The 19,325-nt window shown below is 37.5% G+C and overlaps 1 protein-coding gene across 1 annotated transcript in view; it reads right to left on the bottom strand.

The window, feature by feature from the left end:
* The window catches only part of LOC122808334, a 110,782-nt gene that overhangs the window by 17,295 nt on the left and 74,162 nt on the right, over nucleotides 1-19,325 (bottom strand). Inside the window, exons 4-6 of the mRNA XM_044079301.1 lie at nucleotides 18,423-18,526; nucleotides 18,295-18,325; nucleotides 1,404-1,447 (exon numbers count right to left, since the gene is read on the bottom strand). Of these exons, the coding sequence (XP_043935236.1) occupies nucleotides 1,404-1,447; nucleotides 18,295-18,325; nucleotides 18,423-18,526 (179 nt within the window). The remainder of the gene's footprint in view (nucleotides 1-1,403; nucleotides 1,448-18,294; nucleotides 18,326-18,422; nucleotides 18,527-19,325) is intronic.

Below are 19,325 nucleotides of genomic sequence, written 5' to 3'. Positions count from 1 at the left end.
ATTAGATACAATAGATATGTATCACAGAGAATACCATTTATTTTGAATCATCTTATCTCAACATAAAGCAAAGTACTTCCCTTACTGTATTTCATAGGAAATATGCATAGGAAACCATAAATTCACCCTGGTTTAGCATCCTTGTCCCTCATGAATAGGGATGATGTAAGCATTCTGCCTGGCTCTGAGTTATTTGTATGTAAATTACAGGGGCTAAAAACTTCATGGGAGTGCAGGTTAGGCTTCTAAAGATCATCATGGATAATAGCTAGTACCAATGAACCTCTAAACCTATATAATGACTCAACAGATATTATTGCAATGTCTCTCCTTTGCTAACTTGATTTTGTTTGCTAGTTTCAAACTTCTTCACATTGTTGCTTTTGCACTGTATGTTTTTTTTTTATCCTTTCATTTGAAGCCTAATAGTTTGTTAGAAGAAATGTGACCCTAATAAAACTTTGATTGTATAATTAAAAGCTGACTATTTAAAGCTGTCTTTGTTTTTGTCATTTGTTTATTCCCCTTGCCTGGTGTTCCTCAGCCTCTCACAACCAGTTTGGTTCATTCATTCCATTTTTACCAGGCATGAAAGCTAAATATGACAAGCAGTTATTTAGACAGATTTTCTGATATGGCCCAGTTTCACACTCCTTTGTAACCAATATGTATGTGCTTGCATATGCAAAGGGCTCTGCACTGGCCTTTTCTAGTTCCAATATTTGCAGACTTTATACACATACTTCTTAGAAAACTATCTGGTCTATGTCTTAAATGTCACCCTTCTATCCTCCATTGGGATCTGGCACTGCAACTGACTAAACCACCATGGTCTCCTTGGGTGAGACAGTGTAAACCACTCACTAGGTCCTCCAGTATCTGACCTGCCACTTAAACCTGGGTTATTTCATAAGAAGGCAGGCTTTATCCCTCTATGCCACAGAGCTGGGCTACCTCTATCTACTCATGAATGACTATATTCTGTTTTTATTATAACTTGATAAAATATTTATGAAAATAGGATTGCCTTCATTGTATAAAGTATAAATACATTAAAAAAGAAGGAAAGAAAGAAAGGACTTGCATAGATTTGTTGTGCCTATTGTGTTTTTTATATAGTTTAAAATAATTTCATGTGAGTTATAGAATTATTCTTCTCAAGCTCCCCTTTATAAATTTCATTTTACCCAGTTAGAAATTTCAAATGTATTGTCTTGTAAATCCTGGTCCATTGATAGACTTGCTCAATGAAAGTTTATAACTTGTCTTGATATTGTACAGCCTCAGGGGATATTATGTGAAGTAAGGGGAATGAGGACCATTAGGATTGGAGAACCTTGCTGCCAAGTCACCAATTATCACTAGTTTTTAACTAATTAACACATTTATGCTGGGAAATATACCACACCTTGCAGTCTGAAAGCATTCTTAAATTCCAGAGCATTTTCTGAAAAATCAAGATAAAAACTGTAAGCTAAATTAATATAAGCACATCATGAACCGTAAACATAGCAATGCTATAAGTAAAATGTCATCATTACAGCAGAAATAGTGAATTCAAAATTTCTACACAAAAAATATACATTCATTTGTACTAGTGAACAGCTACCAATATCTCCTGTATAGTGTGAACAGTGACAACATATTTTTCTGTTTCTCACCATACTGTTTCACAAAATGCCCCTCCATAAAATGTGTCTTGCTTATTTATGAATATGAATCTAAGCCTGAAAATATGAACAGTACATGATGAATGGTGATTAATATCTCCATTGAACGGCATCCTCAATTAACAACTGTATTGTCATTTTATCTATAACTTGACCTTTCTTATGGTGCCTGTTACCCATCAACATAGCAAACTTTGAAAGAAGAGAAAAAAAAAACTCCTTAGGCCAAAACCTAGCACTCCTGCACTACCAGGCTATAACTCATTCCACATCTTTTGGCCCCAGAACTTGGACCGAAGCTCCCAAGACGGTGATGTTTCCATATTCATAAAGGATGTGCACACCTCAAGACTGGTAGCCCAACATAATGCATCTAAGATACTTCAGGTGCAGCTAGCATTGGGTAAGACAGAGATTCAGGTCATAGCCTGCTATATGTCCCCAACCATTTCCCAAGACTCACACTCCATGTTCCTAAGCACCCTAGAGAATATTAGGGTCCAACGTAACACTCTCATAGTAGGTGACATGAATTGACCCTCTATTAATTGGGATAACTACTCATGTATCAATACACTTGCCCAATGTTTCCTGGAATTCATTAATTCCAATGCCCTGGACCAGCTCATTCTTACCCCCACTAGAGCTAGCAACATCCTTTACCTGGTCATTACTAACATGGGCACCCATTGCTCTACACCAATACTCAACTCCTCCCTGGTTAGATCTGACCACAAACTAATCACCTTGGAAATCCACATCCCTCCCCCTCTCCCCCCACCCCCACAAAGGTAACTACCATGTAAAACTTCTCCAAAGCTAACTTTGGGCTCCTAAACATAGAGGTGGTTAACTTCACGGCACCCATGCAAATGGAGAATAGTTGCATGACTGCTGAATCATACACCAATGCAGTGTACGAACACATATACAAATGCATAGATCTTGCCATACCCAATAGAACCAAGACACTCTCCTCCAAAAAAAAGGAAGCCAATCTACTGGTCACCCACCATAAACAAACTCTACAACAGAAGGAGGAAACTGATGCGGAATAAGGTGAAGTCCCAAGACTGGAAAAACTCCCTTATCAGCCTCAACAAAAAGTTGTGATCCCTCATCAAATCCTCTAAAGCTAGCTATGAAAACAGAATTGCAGCAGATAGTAAAGACAACCACAAGGCCTTCTATAGTTATTTAAAGAATCTCCACGGCAATACTTAGATTTGCTCTGAGCTACTGCACAATGGCACCTCCTTTACTGAGCCAACAGATATTGCCAATATACTGGCCGACAGATTCAGTGCCAACTTTACCCCTCCCCCCAAAAGGACCAGTCACAGTACCAGTAGATTGCCAGGCACCCAGTATTACTGCTGCACAGGTTAAAACAGCACTGTCTAAGGCCATGAATACAGCTTCTATGGAACATGACAATATCCCTGGCTGTGTTCTACATGAACTACAGAGTGAACTGGCACCTCACCTGTGTGCCCTGTTCTGTCACCTCAGGCGTTGTCCCTATCCAATGGTGCACTGCTACAGTCATCCATCTCCACAAAGGAGGCATGACTACAGACCCTGGGAACTATTACACTATCAGCCTGACAATTTTGATATGCAAAGCGATAGAATACATCATCATAGACCTAATAAACAAGGATATAGGGAATCTCCAAATGCTGGATCCCACACAGTTTGGTTTTGTAAAGGGTAGATCATAACTGCTCAACTTTATCAACTTGTTTGAGTCAGTCACCAGAGTTGTGGATGAAGGCAAGGTGGTTCATACAGGCTACCTTGATCTGGCCAAAGTCTTTGATACTATTCCCCACTCAGGAATCATAGAAAAACTGAATAAGCTATGCACCAACCCCTATATCACTAGGTGGGTTGCAAACTGGCTCACGGGTAGAACCCACAGTGTGAAAGTGGCTGACTCCAAGTCATACTGCCAACCAGTCACGAGTGGAGTCCCACAGGGTTCGGTCATGGGTCCTCTCCTGTTTGGTATCTACTTCTCTGAAGTCCAGGCCAAAATTACACGACTGTGGCTGACAAAGTTTACAGATGATTGCACGTTGGGAGCTATTATTAATTCCCCAAGTGATGTTGACATCCTATAGAAAGGCCTCACAAAGACCAACGACTGGTGGCAGAACCATGGCCTTAAGCTCAATGCCAAAAAATGTGTCGTAATCCTCTTTGGGAAAAACCCATTTTCCATGAATTAACACATCAATGGTATTCCACTGAACACAGAAGGCATTATAAGAGATCTGGGAACACAGGTTGACAGCAACCTCACTTTTGACCATCACGTTGCCACTGTGGTCAGAAAATCCTTCTATGTGACATATCTCATTACTAAGGGTTTTGCATTCAGGAAGAAAGAGGTCACTGTCTCCCTCTACTCTCCCCTCATTAGGCCAATCATTGAGTACAATGCCCCATTTGGCATGTACCTCACTAAACACCTGCAACAGCTGGAGAGGCTGCAAAAGTACCTCACATAAAGGATCCTAGGCCTTAAACATTTGTCCTATATGGATAGACTCAAACAACTCCAACTATTCTCTTTCTCATATAGCCTACTTAGAGGCGATCTCTGTTTGACTTACAAAACCATATCTGACCCATCTCTGTTAGAAATGCTACATCTAAAGAAATCACAATCCCTCCACAGCACATGCTTCAGAGACCTCAACCTCATTACCACAATCAACAGAACATACTAGAGGGATAGGTTCATAACCCAGAGACTGACCGTGCTATGGAATAGACTTCCCATACATCTCAGGCAGAGCGCATCAATGGCCCTCTTCAAGAGAAATCTTGATGAGTGGATGGGAAATAGAAAATTCACCCCAGGGATCATTCCAGTGGCTTTACTCGACAGAGGCACTAGGAACTAAGGTTGGGTGGTGCAATGCCAGGGTAATCCTATGGGCTAGGCTTGTAAAGACTCCAGGGCCATTAGCCTAGTACATACCTATGAACCTATGAACCTATACAGCAGATCCATAAGTTAAAACTATTACTAGTTAATCAAAAAACTATTAGCACTAGTAAAGCAACCCATGAACTGAAGCAATGCAAACTAAGGATAATTACAAGTTCTGCTTTAGCTCCATTATGAAACTAAAGAACAGTACTAAACAAATATATGATCTTATTCTAAATGGACCCACCCCTTACACCCTTTATTATGACAAAGGAACATGTTCTGGAAGCGTTATCCAAAAATAAAAATACTTCTGCACTGGGATGTGACATCATACATGGATGCTTAATAAACAGTGCTAAATGTGCCCTGTCTCTACAAATTGTTTAAGGTAAGCTTAGCTACAGATATGTTCGTGAATTATGATGCATCATAAGCATGATGCCCCTCCATATATATCATCCAAGTATCATGTGTATGAACCCCATAATGAAGTAAATCTATTGTTAAAACTATATTTGTTTTCCCATAAAGTCCTCATAATGTTGTGATGAAAAGAGAGAGTATATAATCATATGTATGAGATAAATAAGTGAAGAAATATTAATGCATTATATAAGCGTATTAGTTTTTCCCACTCATTATTTTTTGTTCCTTATATTAGAGAAAGTAGATTTTAATCTCAGGGGTGGACCATGGAGTTTGCTGTTACAGAAGTGGGAGTTTTGGTGGCAACTAAATCTTAATGCTGTTGCATCACCAGGACTCAACAATTTGTACATGCCTTTAAAATGTAAAACGTATCAGAAATAAATTTCTACAGTCAACATATACTAAACGTTAGGATTATTTATAGTTTATTTGTCATCATTTCACATATCAGTTTTTGTCTATGTATTATCATTTTTTATTATTAGTATTATGATTTTAAGTAGATGTGGATTATTTTGGATGTGATAGTCGAGTGATACTGATTTCTATGTATGTATGTATGTATGTATGTATGTATGTATGTAGGTATGTACATATGTACTTATTTATTTATTTATTGGCATTTGATTATCAGGATAGTACAATGAGCCAGTATGATCCCATTTTCAGTGGAGGCCCAGGGAGAAAATCTCCAACAAAAAAATTCATAAAGAAAAGATTACAGAAAAAAAGATTATCTAAAAACAATTACATAAAGAGAATAATACCTAGGAAATAATCATTTAATTCAACTGTTCACAAAAGCAGATACTCAACAATACAGAACAGATGTCAAATGTTAAATTGTGACAATTATTACAGACACACAATACAGCATGGATAAGAAAGTTAGAAAAGGGCTAGGATTATATGAACTACTGTCAAAGGAGAGCCATTGGTATGTCAAGGTCTTATTATGAGATAATAATATGTTGGTTTTTAACATGGGAAGGTGATTTTTTTGATGAAGTAATTTGTTTGATTGGGATGAAAGCACTTAAAATAAATCTGCAAACCATATTGGGTCAGTTCATTTGTTTACATCTTTTCTTTGATATCAGGAAAGCTAGTGAAGAAGAGACATCATTTTTAAAGAGCTCTTGCAATGCTCTGGTCTAAAAAGGGAAGGAAAAAAAGCACATGAAGGAACACCTACATGTTAAGTAAATTACCATGTTGGATTTACCAGTGGTGAGGTCAAACATCACATGATGTTGAACAGTAAGTCAAAACCAACATTTATATTATGTCCACTGATCCTAAGTGTACTGAGTTCATTTGTGACATATGCCAAGGTATTAACAGTCTTCTTCCAGAAAAAATGGGGATGTGTTCAATAACTGGTGACATTAAACTCTCTTAACCGAATCAATTGTTATTTTAGGTTAACTATACCAGGGACAAACACCTGACCTATTTTTATTTACTTTATTTAATTAGCATTCTTTTTACCAGGATAATCCGACTGGACAGCTAGTGTCCATTTTCAGGGGAGTCCTGGGGAGAAAAGCTCCAAGACGTTGCAGTGCAAGTACATAGTAGTTAAAGAATAACAATTAGTAGGATGTGGTAATTAAAGAATAACAATTATAGGATGTGGTAATTAAAAAATAATTAGTAGGATGTGGTTATTAAAGAATAACAATTAGGATGTGGTAATTAAAGAATAACAACTAGTAGGATGTGGTAATTAAAGAATAACAATTGGTAGGATGCTGACATTTTTAGAAGGCAAAGACAGTTAATGCAATAATAGTAGCAGGATAACAAGTGGTACAATGCTAATATATAGAAGGCAGAAAACAGTTATATGTAATACATGCTCATAGTACAGTTGTGTGGTCAGAAATCCTGCAATCCTAGTACAAAATGTGTACATAAGGTACTGAGAGTAAGTATATGATTACAATATTTACAAAATATACAATGCACATGGGTGGACCAAGATGACATTGAAAGGTATGCATCAGAGGCCTCAGGGGGTAACCTGCGTACCTGCCTATGGTGGTGGAGGATTTGGAGGAGTCCTTGCAGTTGCAGAGGGAGTTAATGAAAAGGTGCGATCTGAGGAGTTCTCTAAATGTGGATGTGCAATTTTGTAACCTGAGGACAGGTGGGAGGGTATTCCATTCTTTTGCCACCTCATGGGAGAATAGATCTTTTCCAGAGCAGTTCTTGCATAGATTGACTTTGATCAGGGCTTTGTTACTAGATCGTAGTTCCCTGATGGATTTGTGAAACTTTAACATGCCGTTTGTTCAGGTCAGTTTTATTAATGTTGGTTATAACTGGGGAGGCATAAAGGCATGTTGATAAGAGGTGAGTTCTGGCTATGGCAGTTTTAGATGTAGAAGTGAAAAACTGTTTACTGTGATAGAAGCATCTTAGCTTTATGTAGATTTTAGAGATAGTTTGGGATATGTGTTTATTGTGTTTAAGGTGTTGGTCAATTGTGATGGCTAGTAGTTTGGCCTCTGGTACTTGGGTGATGGGCATGTTGTTGCCTGAGAGAATGGCAAAGGTGGATTCATTGGGCTTAGTCAGATGGAATAACATTAGTTGTGTTTTCTTCGGGTTTAGTATCAGCTGATGATTGTTTAGCCAGTTCTTTATCTCAGTGAAGGATTCTTGTGCTTTACTTTGTAGAAGATGGATGTTGGGTGCTTAGCAGATTATGGTGGTATTGTCAGCGTACTGTACAATATCAGCTTTTGTGCTTGCTAAGTGGAGTTTGTTTGTAAATATGTTAAAGAGAAGGGGGCCTAGGATTGAGCCTTGTGGTATGCCATATGTAACAGGGAGTGGGGGGGGTAGGGAGGTGGCCCATTTAACAGACTGTGAGCAGTTATGTAGGTAACTGGTGAACCAGTGGAGGGTGGGATTATTGAGGTTGAGTTTGGAGAGGCAGGCTAAGAGTTTATTGTGAGAAACTGTGTCTAATGTCTTGGATAAGTCTAGGAAGGTAGCAGAGTCAAGCTTCCCATGGTTCCTGTATGAGTTTATGGTGTTGGAGAAGTTAATTAGAGCAGTGGTGGCACTGTAGGATGGTCTAAATCCATTCTGGGTTTTAGATAGTAGGTTATTAGACAGTAGGTGTGTGATGATGGTTGGTGGATACATTTTTTTAGAATCTTTGATTGGGATAATAGGACAGCAATGGGATCGTAGTTGGAGGGGTCAGTAGAGGTGCAGCCCTAGTGGAGGGGGATGATATATGAGGTTTTCTACAAGGACGGAATGGTATCTTTTGAAGTAAAAAGATAGGTACAGATATGGCAAAGTTGTCTTATAAATGGGCTCTCCTACCATAATCCAAACACACGCTATTATCTCAGATGTGACAGTGATATCTTACTGATATGAATTGTCCTGGTTCTGAGGCAACCTCAAAGAACAATCATAATTCATACCTTAATATACATAATACCTAATACTTTGCATAATTAAGATACTTTTTCTTATTGCATATTCTGTCTTGAGATTTAAATTTGGAGACAATGAAACACCTTGCCCATTGAACAGGCTAGAGATACTACTACGAAATTCAGTACCTATTTCTCAGTGTATAACTGATGAAGTCATACATAGAAAACAAATATTGCTAGTTCCTGATTTGCATAATTATGGAAGTAAACAAAAAAAAAAAGAAAGAAAGCAAGAAAGCTGTCCAACTTCAAAACTAGTCTGAGGAAGTAAACAGCCTTCATGCAGCACAAGACAGCTAAAGTAAGTGAAAAAGGGGAAGACAAGAGGAAGATAAATGTCACCCCACAGATAACTTACATCATGTTTATTGTCCTGTCATACTCATTCTACTATTGTGGGACATTAAAATCTACATAAAGTTTAAAGCAACCAAGCAAGCAGTCATTTGTTATCAAATCACTTTTAATGACCTCCTGCTAAAAGCTAGATATATATTACAACTGTTAGAAAAAACATACTTCTTGCACCAAAAACAGAGTCACACTGTCATAATGGAAACCTAATTCTCAGTGACTTAAAGAAACCAACCCCTCATATTGCTAGCTACATCACATATGAACTGAACAATATCTAAATTAGCAAGCAGGAAAATTAAAAATGCTTGTTGCACACGGTGTTATGGAAATAAATAAATACAAAGAAGCACAACAATGCTAAAAACCCATTTAAAAATAATGTAGAGATAAGGTACAACCACACAGCCCTTGCAAGTATGGCAACTGCATGGCCTCAAAAGGGAAATCCAAACTCAAAAACATAGGCCAGCAGACAGCGGTATACAAATAGCTTTATTTAAGGCATGTATAAATGAAACTCTGACAGGCTGGTTTCAGCTGAAAAAAACACATAGTCTTCATCAGTGTAACATGTAGATCAAAATTCCATATAAATCAGTGTTCATTTATATAATAACCTGTCAATAAAAATGGAGCTCTTTGGCTATTCAAAAATTCTCATTCCGACCTGGTGGAAATAAGCCACCCAACTTAATTATCCATGTTTTTCTTTTGCATTTAATATATAGTGCCAGCCAGCCTTATTTGTCCTATTCCCAACAATCCTATCTATGATTGTAAATCTAAAACTTGCACTGTTATTTACCAATGAGTAGGGCATTGCTTGATCTTTTTGTTCTAATATCACTACAGTGTTCAGATATCTGTAGTCTCAATGACCTAGAGGTTTGCCCAATATAGAAGGCTGAGCAGGTACATGTAGCAAGATAAATCACCCAATCCATTCCGCAGCTGGCTAGGAATCTGATATCATAAACTGTGCCTGTGTTCCTGCTAGTAAATTGTTTAGATTTGACTAACTTATGGCAATCTATGCAATGTCCACAGGGCATACATCCAATAAATAAATCACCTGTCAAGGTACATTGACTTTGGTCCTGTATTTGTTCCCGGCCATGTTTGTAATGATTAAAGTGGGACCCTAAAGTTTTCCCTTTCTGAAATGAAATGAGACACCTGTCATTAAGAATCTCAGATAGCTTGCTATCAACTAAAAGAATAAGCCAGTGTTTTCGGACATCATCTAATAGCATATTGGTATTCTGCCCATAGGTAGTAACAAAACGAATGTCCATGTGTCCACCCTATTCTTTATTTTTGTAGGTCAATACATCAGTCCTATATAGCATTGATGCCCAGTTACTGACAGTCAAGATGTTACCAATTTTATAGCCCCTACCTCTAAACCTTCTGGTCAGGTCCTACTTGAAGCATTCATATTTATCTGCTTTTGAACAAATGCATTTCATACAAAGAAATTGAGATTTGGATATATTTCTAGTGATATGTGGTAGGTGGAAACTGGATGCATGCAATAGGGAGTTATATCGTGGGCACTTACGATAAACCTGAGTGCCTAGAGTGTTGTTAATATTTCTAATAATCAAGACATCCAAGAAAGTGATTTGTTGGACATCAGATAGTGTCCAAAAACATTTGAATATTCTTTCAGCTGATAGCAAGCTATCTGAGATTCTTAATGACAAGTGTCGCTTTTCATTTCAGAAAGGGAAAACTTTAGGGTCCCACTATAATCATTACAAACATGGCCGGGAACAAATACAGGACCAAAGACAATGTACCTTGACAGGTAATTTAATTATTGGATGAATGCCATGTGGACATTATATAGATTGCCATAACTTAGTCAAATCTAAACAATTTACTAGCAGGAACACAGGCACAGTTTATGATATCAGATTCCTAGCCAGCTGCGGAATGGATTGAGTGATTTATCTTGCTACATGTACCTGCTCAGCCTTCTATATTGGGCAAACCTCTAGGTCATTGAGACTACATATATCTGAACACTGTAGTGAAATTAGAATAAAAAGATCAAACAATGCCCTACTCATTGGTAAATAACAGTGCAAGTTTTAGATTTACATTATAGATAGGATTGTTGGGAATAGGACAAATAAGGCTGGATGGCACTATATATTAAATGCAAAAGAAAAAAGTGGATTATTAAGTTGGGGGGTTTATTTCCACCAGGTCTGAATGAGAATTTATGAACAGCCAATGAGCTCCATTTTTATTGTCAGGTTATTATATAAATGGACACTGATTTTCATGGAATTTTGATCTACATGTTGCACTGATTAAGGCAGTCTAAGTGTTTTTTTCAGCCAAAACCGGTCTAACAGAGTTTCATTTGTACATGCTTTAAATAAAGCTATTGGTATACCACTGTCTGCTAGCCTTTGTTTTTTAGTTTAAAGTTAAGGTACACCACTATATGGTATGTAAAGAGAGGCAGAGAATATGCATTTAATTAAAAGAATGGAACAGGTGACTTATCTTATTTCCAGTTTAAAACTGATGAAGTCCACAATTTGACTTGGAGGAAAGCCTAAATCTTTATCTTCTTTTTTTGTTTGTTTTAATAAAGTATGTTTTACATTAATTATTTGACTGAGATCCTTATTTTTCAGCAGAGGAACATTGTACAAACGTTCAGCATTGCTCAGATCTATTCTTTTGTGTTATCCAGTTCAAAACTATAAAATTATAGCCACAAATTTTCTAATCATCAGACTCGATGTCGCAACATGTGACTTAGTTTCAAAAACTTTAGCTACTCATCTCCTAGCTCCCCAATAAATGATACAAAACTTAACAGAGTCAGTATTGCCAGAGATCCTCTAGGTGGAAAGAATGTAAAACACAGACATTATACAATGGAGATGCATACTGCAATGAACAAGTAATTTTTCTTCCATATCTGGTCAGTACTAAAAAATGTAAACAAAGGGTGTTATAGTGACCAAATGGGCATCTGCTTCAGAAGGAGTTTGTATCATATATAAAATGTAATGTAAACTTGATGTGACTACAAAGTTGATGTGACACACAAGATTTAAAAGAACATGATTGCAAGACAAATTGCAAAACTGAGTAATCCATGTAATGCAGTGAATTATTAATAAGCTGCACCTTACTACCCTTCCCAGGGAAAATGGAGAAACTGTATGAAGGAGATTGGGATGGAACAACAGTTTAATATAGAATAATGGGGATGTGTTTCCAAAAATATGTTTTTTTTTTCTTAACACCAGCAATTCCTATCACTCACACATTAGGGAATGTTTGATATGTAGATGAGTGAAAGGGAAATCCAGGACTAATAAAACAAACTCACTCTCCCAATATACTGCCCCTTAAAATATCACAGTATATACATATATATATATATATATATATATATATATATATATATATATATATATATATATATATATATAAAAACACACACACACTCACTCACACACACACACACACACACACACACACACACACACACACACACACACACACACACACATACATATATTGCAGCTGTTGCAGTCAAAAACTTGGAAACTCACAAGGGGCAATGTTATATTTCTTGTATGGAGGAAAACACAGAACACACTTTGCTGTAAAGGCAGATGATAAAAATATTAGGTTATGTATTCCAAACTGCATCATCTGTTCTCTGTTCTTTCTGAATGCGGTGGTGGTTTGGTCCTTCTTAATAAGCTCTTATATGAGTTATTACTATTCTCAGCGAAATACCTGACTTGGATTCAAATTTTGAAGCAAATGAGCTTGTTCCCCTTTCAGCACTTACAAAGCCTTCCACTGGCCACATGCATCCAACTACTTGTGAAGATACCAGGTTTGCCTTGCATTCACAACTACTGCTTTGCCAGAATTCTCAGATAATTTAAGTGCTTTCAGCATGAGCACATTCAGCAGAAGAATTATCTCCCTGGACTAATTGGAGACTCTTTCTATAAAGCCATTGTCCAGGTGAATGGAGAGTCTATTATAGCTCAGTTTACCACTAAACCAAGTGGATCTAATCATACAATCCATGCCTCCATGTGAAATAATTCTTATGATGAACAGTCATAAGCACACATTTGGTGTTTATGAAACACATGGCTCTGATCTTAGGATCATAGGATCATAGCAGATTACTAGGCTATCAGTCCAGAGATCATTTTAAACCTAGCCATTTCAACCTGATGTAATACCACAGAAGTACAAGTCAATGCCTAAGATTATATTTAGTGATGACTCCCCATGTCCTGAAGGGTTGTGGGTGCTCTCCCTGGTAAGAGTTTACAGTGCCCCATCCATTAATCCAGGTTCCTCTTGAACTGTGTCATAGAGGTGCTCTGTTTTAGATGAACTGGTACCATATTCCAAAGACATGGCAGTCACTGAGAGATAAATCTGTCCCTCCAGCATTCCTGTTTAAGTCACTGGCCATATTTGAGCCCCTGGAACAGGTAGCCCTAGACTGATTTGATTTACAGAGATGCAGTAAGTTCATTAGGTTTGGGGTTTGGGTTGCTCTGTAGGCCAGGCATAAGTCTTTTCTAAGAAATCTATACAATACGGAGTATAGTGACAGGGTTTTTAGTCAGCCTGTGTAAGGCACATGCTGCAGGCCCTTGATCATTTTTTGTTAGAAACCTTTAAGATCTCTCTAACTGCTGTAGATATTTAGAATGGTACATACAGAATGGGATGTTATACTCAATTATGAGCCAGATAAGTGCAGAGTATAGGGGGTTATTACTTCTTTTGCTTTCAAGGTGATGCCTTTACTAATCAAGTGAGTTGCGTGGAAAGCTTTTCTTACAACAGCAGACAAGTGGTGGTCAAAGTTAAGGTTGCGGTCAACCTGTGACCAGGTCCCTTACCACTTCATGGGTACTTACGTCATTGTTATTGATTTGATAGTGTGAAGGGACATTGCTTGTGCTGAAGGGAATGATGATGCATTTTTTTGCATTCAATTTGAGACCATGAGTAATACACCAGTCATTTTGGTCTGTGTCACACCATCCTGAAATATACTGACATCATTTGGGGATTCAATAATTGGTCAGTCACAACCCTTTAGTTTTGACCTGAACTTTTGAGAAGTATATAAAAAAACAGTAGAGGGTCCAGTGCTGACTCATGTGACACCTCACTGGTAATAGGTTGCTGGCTGATGTGGAATCACCCACTTTGATAGTGTGTGACCAGTTTGTGAGCCAATTGGAAACCCATCTTACAATGAAGAGTCTTACATTCAGTTTGTTAAATTTATTGGTAATGTCTGAATGTAGGAGTGTCAAAAGCCTTTGCCAAGTCCAGGTATGCTGTGTGCACAGATTTGCCCTCATCAATGGCCTTGGTCACACTTTCAAAGAAATCCACCAGATTTAACAGGCAGGATCTGCCCTTCATGAAATTAAACTGGGTAGGGTCCAGGGTTTGGAAGTCACCTATGTCTTTATTTATGAGGTCTATAATGATATGTTTCCTGGCCTTACAGATGAGGCTGGTCAAGCTTCTGGGTCTATAATTACCTGGGTCTGTTGCTAGGCCACATTTGTGGATGGGAATAACTGTAGCTGTTCTCCATTCTGCTGGAACAAACTCTGTGATTGGGCTATAATTGAAAAAGGTACTTAGTGGTGATGCTAGTTAATGTTTTCACCTGTTTAGAAAATGGTGTGGGATGTCATCTGTTCCCATAATGGCCATGTTCTTTGCCTTGGACAGGGTTTTGAGTTTGAGGACTTGCTGTTCAGATATGTAAGGTGGTGGGGGGCGGAGTTTGGGTAGGGTTTGTTGTAAGTTAGGAGGGAATAAGGCAGTGAAATTTTTGCCAAACCTATCCACTACCAAGTTCGCTATCTCTTTGGGTTCAGTGTGTGTGATACCATTGGCCACCAGTTCTGCACATGCTTAGGTCCTACTCCTTAGGTTACATACATAGTTGTAAAAGGCCTTATGGTTATCCTTGGCAATACTTGCTAGGCTTCTCTCAAAGGAGCTCTTGGTTGATTGGACAAGTTGTCTTATTTGCTTGTTAAGGCTGAGGAGGGTGCTTTTCCACTGTTAAGTCCTTGTCTTTGTTTTCTTCGGCAGCAGTTTTTTTGTATTTATTGTAGAGTTTGTTGATGCTGAAAGTCTACCATGGTAGCTTGATTTTACTTGGGGCTCTTGCTTTGATTTTATCTGGTAGAGCTTTGTTTATACACTTATGCAAGTGATTGTACAGGGCTTTAGTGTAAGCTTCGGAGTAGTTACAACTTTCCGCTTAGGGTGGAGCTTAAAATGCATTTATACCTTCATCTAGGAGGGTATAGTCTGCCTTGGTGAAGATTTTTAATCTGATTTCACCCTTTGTGAGTTCTGGTGTTACTGTCAGTTTGAAGGTGACTGATTTGGGGTCAGTTTTAACTAAAGAGGGTCAAACAGTTGCAACAATGCACCTGTTTCACATGTTGGTGACAACCAGATCTAGAATGTTTGTTCCTCTTGTCAGAGTATGGACAATTTGCTCCACAGCATTTGAATTCAGAGAGTCAAGGAACTGTGAGTTTGGGCTAGAGTAGACTTCCCAGTTGATGGTGGGATAACTGAAATTCCCCATAACCAGTGTGTTCAGTAAAATTTGGATTGCCTTCAATTTGGTTAAGTCAGCTTCATGGATGTCATGACCCATGGAAGGGGATCTATATCTGGCTAGGACTTGAGTGGGGGTCTCACTCATTGTAAACTGGACCTGGAGTAACTCCATTGAGATGTCCAGACTAACTAGACGTGAGGGGAATTTATCTCTAATATAGACTGAAACACCACTGCCTTGGGTTTTCACACATTCCTTTTGCAGTCTAAAGGTGGGAAAGGCATTGCAGCTTTGTAGGGCTGGGGTACTCCCCGAGGCCTTAAACCAGGTTCCTGTGACTGCACAGACATCTATATCTTCTAGTGATGGAAGTACTTCCAGAGAGTGCAGTTTTTAGTTTAAGCTCCTAACATTTAGCAGCATTACCCTTATTTTGTTCTGATTGGTTAATTTCACATTGGTAATGTTGGTTTCAAGACCTTCCCTACAATAGGCACTATGAGGGAGGCAAGAGCCTTAGCCTGCAGCTGAAAGGCTATGGGTGCCAGGTGCAAATTGTCTCTGGCAAAGCAGCGAGGTTTGTCGACCATGGCTTCCCAGGCAGACAGGAACTGTATCCCCTTGGGATAATACTAAAAACTATGCCAATTATTGAAATCAATCATTTTTTGTTTATACTATGGCATCATTCTAGGTTAGGGTAGTATGCTGCTGATGGCTAGGGACATACCTGCCTGGGACACATACTCAGAGAACTTGACCATGTCTCTCATCATATATTTCTCTTCAATTAAGTAGAGCTCAGGTCATTCACACCAACATGAACCATGACATAGTCATAACGGTAACTGCTGCTGAGAGATGTATATCAGTTCCAAAATGTTCTATGCAGAATCATCATGTACTAAATTGGAGAGCCATTGCAGCAAGAGGCCCAACAAGTCATACTCTCTGCCTTTTCTTATAGTCCAAACATTGTTATAATGTTGTGCCCTAATTTGTTCTCCAAACCTGTTACACTTTGTATAAAACTTTTATTCTTCTGCAACAGAATTCCACTGTTGCATTGTTGCATATGTTTGCACAGGCACAAGCCTTCCTGCAGCATGATACAACTGCTCCATCCAGACAAACTGTCCATTTTAGTGTTTTAGTGTTTTCCTTTTTAGTTGCTAATGTTTGTGTGATGGGCTAGTATGTGGTAAGTGGTTTCAAGTAATGTGAAGGAGCGCTCTCTCAAACTTGATAGAGTTTTTTTTGTTTTTTGAATCTTAATTCCCTGGAGGACTGCTCTTGCGTTGCAGCCTGTTCTTGTGGTTACTGACTACTGCTGGACATGGAAGTCTGGTTGATGATGGTTGACCAGAGTTTGAATGTTTGTTTCATGTTCTTTTTCCACTGGCAGGAAGGATGTGGTCCAGTATGTCATGTTGCTGCATGCAATGGTATTCTCAGTGGAAAAGAGGTCCAGGAGGAGGCATCTCTCTGTTTGGGAAGGATCTGGTTCCTGAATGGTGTACTGTGGCAGGTTGCCCCACAGGAATTTTGAGTGAATCTTTGAAATTTGGAAGGTGTCTTATTTTGTGCAGTTAAGTGCTGGTTGTATGGGAGTAGGAATTTTTTAAGATGGTCCTGGAGTCAAGAATTGTAGGGGGGATACAGCTGGAATTTGTGGAACTGGTGATTGTGCTGTTGGCTTCTGGTTACTGAACATCTGCCAAGAGTTGGGAGTGTTAAGGACAATCCAGTTTTGAATTTTTCATTGATAACTGTGTCTTCCTGGTAATCTAATTAAGTACCGATTATGTAAATATATGGTTTGCTCTACGTGATATCTATGTTTACATGTCCCATGTCTAAGTTAATCTGTGCAGTCGTGTCATAAGTAATTTCCTTTAGGATTAATAAAGCATATTCTAATTCTGATGATTCTGACGGAAACTAAATTTGCCATTTGTTTTAGCATCTCATTGACATCTGAATGAGCTCATTCAAGGGAGCCACTCATGTTAACAGAAACAACCATATGGTGCTTAAAGTCTTCATATTATTATTCCAAATATTTCTACATGGAAGGAATGGAAGTCATAACTTCAACAACAGCCTCCATGACTGTCACCAAATCCATCATGGGGGAGGTTCAAGTAGATAACATTTCCATCACTAACAGTGTCAGTCCTTGGCTATTAGTGACACTACCATGAGGTTAGAGATACATCCCAGTGACATCTTTAAGGGCATATTAATATTCACATGCATCTACCTAGGTATAGCAGGTTTATGTTGTGTTCTGCATTAATTAAATAATAAAGGAAGATATTAACCATTTGTCTGAAGTTATTAGTTTACTAAACATCAACAAACTCTAGAAGGGAAAGATCTCAAGAAGTTAGCTGTATTCAAGCTAAAGCATGCCTGAACATTGAGAAACCTTGATTATTCACATTTCTATCATTGCCTTTTTTGTTAAAGCAGATTAATTCATTACAGAAGATGCTAATGGATGGTCCTATCCCACCATGCAAACACATCATTTGATGGAAGTGTATATTGAGGTTTTGTTACTTTATACCTTGTATTCTATAGTCGCTGATAATCTATTCAAAGAATGCATTATGAAAATTACAGTCTGGTTGTTAATCATGAACACTTTGTTATGTGCTCTAAAATAGCACATTCTGTGGCTTTTTCATAGAGGAAATAAAGCAAACACACAGACATATCTGGATAATGATGCAAATGCACACATGTACATAGACCTACACAAACGATCACACACCAAAAAATAAACACAGAAATACTCACTTTTTATGGTTCTCTGAAATATCAACTTATGCTATATAAATGGAATACAAAATATGATTAGCAAAGATCAATATAATATGCCAATTAAAATCTAGGGTATAAATGAAAATGTATTTTACATATTTTACCTTTTCAACTCTGGTTTTGCAGCAAATAGATAAAATGATCATGATGAAGGCAAGGAGAATGATAATTTCTCTCAGAAGATTAGCAATTGTTTGTTTGTATACTCCTGCATTCATAAAATTAAAATAAATAAATAAATAAATAAATAAATAAATAAATACATGATAAGAAACATTTTTATGTGATTGTTTTAAACTCATCACCTTGTTGTCCCGCTATTATACTGTGGCAGAATGCCTTCATTACCACTTTTGGTTATATATGTTTTATTTTTTATCAGTTTTTCATACCAAAAATTAAGAAATATGTCCAGATTTCATAAATGACTGAATATACAGTTTTTTATGTATTTCTTCTTATCCCTTTTCAACATTTGAAAGCTATCATGGAAATGAATAGAATATACTGTATTAATTTTAATGTAGTTTAATTACTATAGTAAATAATGAATACACTTAAGCTGCATTATCAGATTTTATATAAATGTGTTATCCCAAACATAATACTGTAAGAACAATCTTTACAACAATATCAACAAGAATTTAACATATAATAAAAAATGGAAAAAAAAAATGTAGGCTATAAGATATACTTTTTATTAATTATTATATTAAAATAGTCAGTTACCCACAAATGAGATAAAAAGTAAACTTTAAAACAATAAATCTAAATAGTCACTTTTCAAAAAACTAGTTGCCATACTTCAACAAAATGAGTACGTCTAAGGCAAACTAGAACAGAGTACACAAATTTTAACCTGATTGAATACATGAGGCTAACCTATATCACAACAGTTGTGACAGTGATGTTGAGATTCTTCATATTTAAACAGATATCAGGCATGATTTTAGATTGTGTTTCTAAAGTATTGCCAAACAATCCACTTAATGCTGTACTGGCAAGGT

Source organism: Protopterus annectens, chromosome 8.part0 (genome assembly GCF_019279795.1).
Source record: "Protopterus annectens isolate FY-2018-M chromosome 8.part0, PAN1.0, whole genome shotgun sequence".
NCBI lineage: Eukaryota > Metazoa > Chordata > Ceratodontiformes > Protopteridae > Protopterus > Protopterus annectens.
The sequence above is the reverse complement of the archived record's forward strand: the minus strand, read 5'-3'. Positions and strand labels throughout refer to the sequence as shown.